Genomic DNA, 7017 nt, shown 5'->3' with positions numbered 1-7017 from the left:
GGCTGCTCTACAAAACTTGAGTTCTTGTCTGGAATTCCTTTGTGCTGCCAGCCATTCCAGCCACAAAATGTGACAGCACAGGCTTTCCTTTGCAAAGCTGGCAGCAAAGCATCCTCCACATTTACCAAGTAGAGTAGCTGTTAACAGAGGAAATCTCTGGACATGCATTCCAAAAACTGCCACCAAAGTCCTTCCTCATCCACCAACAGTAGATTTTACAGGTGCCATTTGAGTCCACATCCACCTTCAGACACCAATCTTCCCCAAAATCTTTACCAGTTCTCCATAAAAAGCATGTTGGAGAGGATTCCTGCAGCTAGCCCTCTTCTCCCTGGAATGGTCACATAGGTAATGAACAGGAGACTTTCAGGACCTGGTAAAACATGGAAGAAATACTACAAACAACCCTTTTCAGACCCATTGGAACTAGTCCTTAATAACACAGAAAATACAATTTTCATTCATCATCTGACCTCAATGCTATAAAGAAACACAGGAGTCCACAGGTAATGATCCAATTTGATTCTGCATGTTGATTAACAGTTAATTGCAATGTCTGATGTTACTTACACAGGTTGGGACTGAAGAAACCCAATGGCATAACTGGATTCCTAGGCATGTCCTGGATGTTGCTGCCTCTACCACAGCACCATGGTAGAACATTAGAACATGCACTGTAATCCCTCCTGGACAGGAGGCACTAAAACAGAAATTAACACATGCAAGCCACCCTCTTCCACCCAAATCACACACAATTTAACTCCATCCATCACAATTCCTTCCAGAGGAAGGGGACACACAGTTGCATTAAAGGCGACATGATGGTGTCGGTTCAAGATGATTCCAAACAAGGCTGGGCACAGGAAAATCAATGGATTTCCTTGGAGCAACGAAGAACTGAATGAAGATGCCTCCCCATAGTCCTCAGATATGAACAGTAATACAGGCCAACTTCAGAGCATGAGCAGTCAGCCAGGACAGAGGACAGGTAGAGCAAACTGTATCTCTTCCTATGGCCACAGTGCACTGTAACACTGTCGCTTTTTGTCACACTTTTTGTCATTTGGTCACACACTGCTTCAAGCACATGCTTCCTCTGCACCTCTGGAGTAGCACAGGACAGTGGCACTCATCATGGGCAGGCAGTTAAACGTGCTGGAGATCAAGCCTGCCAATATAGGGAGAGCGGAAGGATCCCAGGTAGAGGTGCCCATTGTGCTCGTGTGCCTCGCTGACATAAGCCACTGTCACTCCAGTGGGATCGTGGAAGCTTCTTTTGTAGGATCCTGTCTCACTGAGTTCAACAACAAGGCTATATTTGGGTACAAACTTTGTCACAGTTTCCTGACTCAGCAACTGGAAGAAAAGAAAGAGAAAGAAAAATCAACAAAAGGTTTTGTTCTCCACAATCTGATCTCAGACATTTATACAGGCAAAGACCACTCCACGCTCCTCAGAAGCAGCAGCTAAGAACACAAGGACACATTTTGAGTGAACACTCTTACACAGGGTTAACACATCAAAATCTGTAAAGCCAACTTGAGAAGAAACAAAAGGATCAGCAGAAGCTCACTCTACTCCAGAGGCAGGCTGAAAGGCTGCCTGCCCACACAAGAGACAGCAGCTTGCTCTGCTGCAGCTGATGCCAAGCTCCCCACAGCATCACTCACAGCTCCTGCACTGCACCAGGAGAGACAGGGACAGCACAGACCTTGTTCAGCTGGAATGAAATCCTAAGCACTGCTTGCTCTTTTTTATTTTTTTGAGGACAGAAGTATTTTCAAGTCTTTGCATTGTTTAAAAAGCACCATGCTGTTTCTTTAGGCCTTAAAAAAAACCACATTATCCTTGCCCATCCGAAAGCGGGGTGACACAAAAACAGGCATAAGTGAACCAGAACAAAATGTCACCTAACACCATCCACAACGTGCACACTGTCTCCTAGGGTGCCTAGGGCAGTCATGGGAACAGCTCACACTTCCCAAACGCTCTTCAGACACCTGGCAATAAGCAGTTTAGGCACTTCAGGTGAAGTCTTCACATATCCAAATGAAGATCCTGTCTTGTTGCATGGTTAGACATAGTCTCTTTTTCTTTCCTAAGATCAAGATGGAAGGCAACTTAAGAGATGTGTACCTGCTACTCAAAGAAGCAAATGTTAAATTTTACTACCTATTAATAGATAAGGGCTGTTCTATCAGGGAAAAGCAACAACAGCTTTAACCACAACACCTAATGTTTTTTTAAATCTTTCTGTGAAGAGGAAGAAACAGGACAAACAAGTATTTATCACTTCCATTCCTCTACTAAAGGTGATATCTTTAAAAAAGGTTTTTTTTGTTTTTGTTTTTTTTTTTTTTTTACCTTAAATATCATCCTTTTAATCCATGTTTTTTCAGATAAGAAGTCCAACCAAGAAAATCCAGGATTGGGTCTCACAGCTGCCATAGCTACCCAATATCCTCCAGAGCTGCTTAACCTGATATTGTCTGGAAGACCAGGCATATTCTCAACAAACATATCTGCTCCACCTTTCATGAGCCCAGACACATAATACCTGAAAAGTATAGATAACAGGTTAGAACATCTAAACTCAATCAGTTTAAATAATAAGTGAGAGTCCCAATATTTAAAAAAATATTTTTTTCCCATTATTTTGGTAGAGGGAAATACAGCACTGCCACACACTTCTCCCCAGGAAAAAAGTCAGCTTACTCCACTGTGCTTAAGGAGCCCATGATGGAAAGATTATGCAACCTAGACATTTAAAGTGAAATAAAAATATTGAGTATTGAGGAAGGTCACCTTCTTTGTCATTTTTAACCAGGCATAACTGAAATGTAGGGTTTTTTTGTCATTCCATTAATTTATTCAAACAATCCCTACGCAGATTAGTAATAATTCCAAAGTCATACTCACCTTCTGATTCTAGCCATGGTTGTCTCCTGCACCAGGACAAAATCTTCTGCAGGAGAGAGCTGCACACCATTGGGAAACCTCAGCCCCACCATTAAGACTTTCACTTCTTTGGTCACTGTGTCATATTCAAGGAGGCTGAAAAGAAACCATTTTTGAGTGAAGATGAATATTTATGCATCTGCGTTTCATTCTTCAGGCATTCCATCTTTTCTCACATGCACCACATTTAAGTTAAGAAGGCAGAATAGCCAGGAAGTATGAGAAATAACAAAACACTTGAGAGTGGCAGCATTCATGCTAACAACTTCACTTTTAAAACAAAGCTCCATGCCAGTCCTCTTGAAGGAAAAAGGGGAATCTCATTTATTTTGCTGCAGCTCTCATTAGCAACACCCACACAATTCCCTCACCCTCTCCTGCGCACTGCAGTGTTTGCAAAGGTGGGTTTATAAGGAGAAAAAATGTGAAGATCAAGGAAGTGGAGAATTGCACTCCTACAGCTGAGCTGACAGCAAGTGAAATGCCTTGGTGTCCTAGGGTGATGTTGTGATGCTCGTATCCCCATTTGTGTGTTCTGATTATGCTGGATATTATGTTCTGCGCTGTGACGGTGTTCGCAGGAGCCTTAGGATGAGGGAAGAGACGAGGATCTGACTCCATGTTTCAGAAGGTTTGATTCATTATTTTATTATATATATTATATTAAAACTATACTAAAAGAATAGAAGAATGGATTTCATCAGAAGGCTAGCTAAGAATAGAAAAAGAAGGAAACAAAGGCTTGTGTCTCAGACAGAGAGTCCAAGCCAGCTGGACTGTGATTGGCCATTAATTAGGAACAACCACATCAGACCAATCAAAGATCCACCTGTTGCATTCCACAGCAGCAGATAATCATTGTTTACATTTTGTTCCTGAGGCCTCTCAGCTTCTCAGGAGAAAAAATCCTAAGATTTTTTCCTCAGAAAAATCCTCAGAAAATATCATGGCTACACTGTGCCTTCAAGACTGGCTCTGAAGAGTGAATGTTTTGTTTTGGTTTTGTTATCAGCCACTCCCCCACAGCTGGCAGGACACAAAGATGGGGCAGTACATAGTGCTGCTTTTGCTTTCTGCTTGGCTTTTGCTTCTGCTTTGCTGCTTTTTGCTTCTGCTCATTAGTTAATTTAGCTAAGCAGTCCAAATTTTTCCCTGGACTGTTTTTCCTTTCCCTTTTTTGGACCCACTCAAACCTGGTGCGGACTGGGACCTGGGAACACTGAGAGTTTGCACCTTGTGGCTGCAGCAGCTGCCCAGCACCAGAGGGACTGATAACAGAGTGACCACCCCCAAGAGAGACTTTCTGAATTTGTCATCTTTTTCAGAGTGGTGAAACAGTGGTGTCATCTGGTATTGTTCCTTTTGTGTGCTGAGAGGTGCTGTGCCGGTTAAATAAACAGGTTCTTTCCACTTCTCTCTGAGGAATCCTTCCTGAACCGGTTGGGGAGAGGGGCTGGGTGGGTTTGCTCTCTGGAGGCGCCCCCTTTGGAGTTTTTCTCCCAAATTTGCCGTAAACCAGGACAGGGAAGGAGATACTTGCCGCCCATCATCTGTGCCTTCCATAAGCAGGAACAAGTAGTCTTGTCTTTGCCATTTACTGCTGGAGTCAGTGAAGTAGATCTTCCTCCCATCCCTGGTCACTGTAAGATCATTTACAAATGACAACTTCTGGCCTTCTATGGGTGTTTTGGTTGACACAAGCATCTTTGTTTCACCTGGATACAAAAAGAAGCAAAAAAAGACACACAGTGTAGCCACACCAAAATGCATCTCTCTTTGTGTAGATTTGGGTTACAGGGAAGTGAAGAGCTTCTCAGTACCACAGTGAGATCGAGGCAGAAACAAAAGTACAGCAAACATGACAAAAGGTTTTATGTGTCAATCTTTTTCTTTTATGAAAGCCAAAAAAGCTACAACAGAGCTCTATTCATGGATCCTAAGATACCAATTTTAACAACAAAACCCATGTAACACCAGAAGACAAGTCACTGGTAGCTCTGATCCGGACAGCCAGACACAGTGAGGAAGTGATTGCTACAGGGAAATAAATATCAAGTCCTTGCATGATTCATTTCATCCAGACAGCTTCAAATCACTTTACAAAAAAAGACAGGCATTGTTTTGCCTGCAGCATCTGGCAAAACTGCAAATGAAGCCCAGATTTGTCAGTGGAAGAAAACTTTGGAGCAGAGAAGTCATACCTGTATCAGGATCAACTTCATAGAGTCCATAATAAGCATCTGCCACAAACAGGGTGTTATTTGGCCCCACTCTCATGCCAAGTGGTCTTCCACATGTTGGCTCATCTCCACGGCCTCCTAAGGAAACAATTTTAAACTGGTTTTCCAAACAGAAATAAATACAAGGCATTCAGGGTACCTACACAGGTGTGGTGGGTCTGGCCGGGATGAAGAGCCCTCCCAGTGCTGTGCTTTGCACAGGCAGCTAAAAAGGTGTTGTGGCTACTGCTGAGCAGGGCAGGCCCAGCATCAGTGCTCTCTCCAGCAGGCTGGGGGTGGGCAAGATCCTGGGAGGGGACACAGCCAGGACAGATGGCCCAAACTGACCAAAGGGACATTCAGTGCCACATAGGAAAGCTAAGAAAAAGGAGGAGGAAGGAGAAGCAATTATTATTTACATTTCTTCCAAAACAAACTCTACAGGTGCTACAGCCCTGCTTCCTAAGAAGCAGTCAGACATCTCTGGCTGATGGAAAATAGAGAATAAAATATTTGAGGTTTGTTTTTTTTTTTTCCTTTGCTTGTACATATGACCCTTGAGTCAAACTGTGGCTTATAAAAACTCTATGGCATACATATAGCATATATATCCATTTAAAAATGATTCCTACTTTACTAGGTGGGAGTGAAGCAGATAACCCGATGCCATGTTTTCACCAGTCTGGAGATAATCATAGAATCTGTCAGGCCAGTAACTAACAGCTGCCCAAGCTGGGAAAATCAGAAAATCAGATTTAACAAAATGCTTTTTCTCCAAAAGAATCAGTTTTATGCATGTTTAGGGGTGTGTGTGCTCTGTTTTTATGATTAAATAATTTTTAAATTAAAAACCCCTTTCTTTTTCTGAAAAGGTCCAACATTGTCATGAGCAGCTAGATTCTCAACACAAAGACACTGAAGACTTCTATATGAGTTGGAAGGGGAATTCTGCAAACCTGAAGAATTTAGATATATTCAAGGAGATATTTGAATCCTGAAAAGCTATAGAACTTCAGGACTTAAGTTAAGCAGTCTGAAAACCTTAGCAAAAGAAATTTTTGCAGAAGGCAGATGGCTACAGCTTTTCCATGTCCTAATTCAAGGAGTACAAATGTCCAGGCTCCCCATTACCACTTTGACCCCAAAGAACCAGGGCAGCACATCCTTCCCACCTCTCCCAAGCTGCTCAAGTCCAATGGAAATGAGCAGGAGAAAGGTGATTCTTCACGTCCACCCCCACCCACATTCATGCCTAAATCCAGTTTCCCATCAGCTGTCCTAACAAGGCTGTTCCACTTATCAGGCAGCCAAGAGAGTGCTGCCAAATCAGCCCAGAGTCTGATCATGTCAGAGTCTAAACATGTCTAATCATCCACCTAAAATTACACAGAATAAATGATGGACATGTCAATGAGAGCTAATAGGGACAGCAACAATTCCTGACCTTAATTTCTAACTGGCAATCAGCACAGGGCTGCAGGACCTCAGGTGAATTTCTGTATCATTACCACAAACAAAACTCCCATCAGTCCCAAAAAAACCCCTCAGGTGAGTTTCTGTATCATTGCCACAAACAAAACTCCCATCAAGTCCCAACAAACACCAGCCAGGCTTCTCAGACTGCCCAGGCACTGCTGAGATGGACATTAAGTTCCCCACAGAGATGGTTCTGTAATAAATAAGCTGCTACCAGTTTTCCTCACTCAGTTCCAGAAATCCCATTAAATGAAGCAAATAATTTGTTCAGGAAGAGGTGTAGAATTCCACAAGAAATAACTGCAATTTAGGAGTGAGAAAACAAAAATACCATGGCCAATGCACGATCTCTAAGTGCAGCAAC

General features: G+C 42.7%; 1 protein-coding gene across 1 annotated transcript in view; it reads right to left on the bottom strand.

The window, feature by feature from the left end:
- Nucleotides 1–408: 408 nt before the first annotated feature.
- APMAP (adipocyte plasma membrane associated protein) overlaps nt 409–7017 on the bottom strand; it is a gene marked incomplete at its 5' end in the record, with an annotated part of 10235 nt that continues 3626 nt past the window's right edge. The window contains 5 exons of the mRNA XM_014309143.2: nt 409–1356; nt 2365–2557; nt 2920–3054; nt 4499–4673; nt 5160–5276. Coding sequence (XP_014164618.1) covers nt 1147–1356; nt 2365–2557; nt 2920–3054; nt 4499–4673; nt 5160–5276 — 830 coding nt within the window. The remainder of the gene's footprint in view (nt 1357–2364; nt 2558–2919; nt 3055–4498; nt 4674–5159; nt 5277–7017) is intronic.

This window comes from Geospiza fortis, unplaced genomic scaffold, assembly GCF_000277835.1.
Source record: "Geospiza fortis unplaced genomic scaffold, GeoFor_1.0 scaffold271, whole genome shotgun sequence".
Lineage (NCBI taxonomy): Eukaryota > Metazoa > Chordata > Aves > Passeriformes > Thraupidae > Geospiza > Geospiza fortis.
Note: the sequence above shows the minus strand (reverse complement) of the source record. Positions and strands in the feature narration are given on the sequence as shown.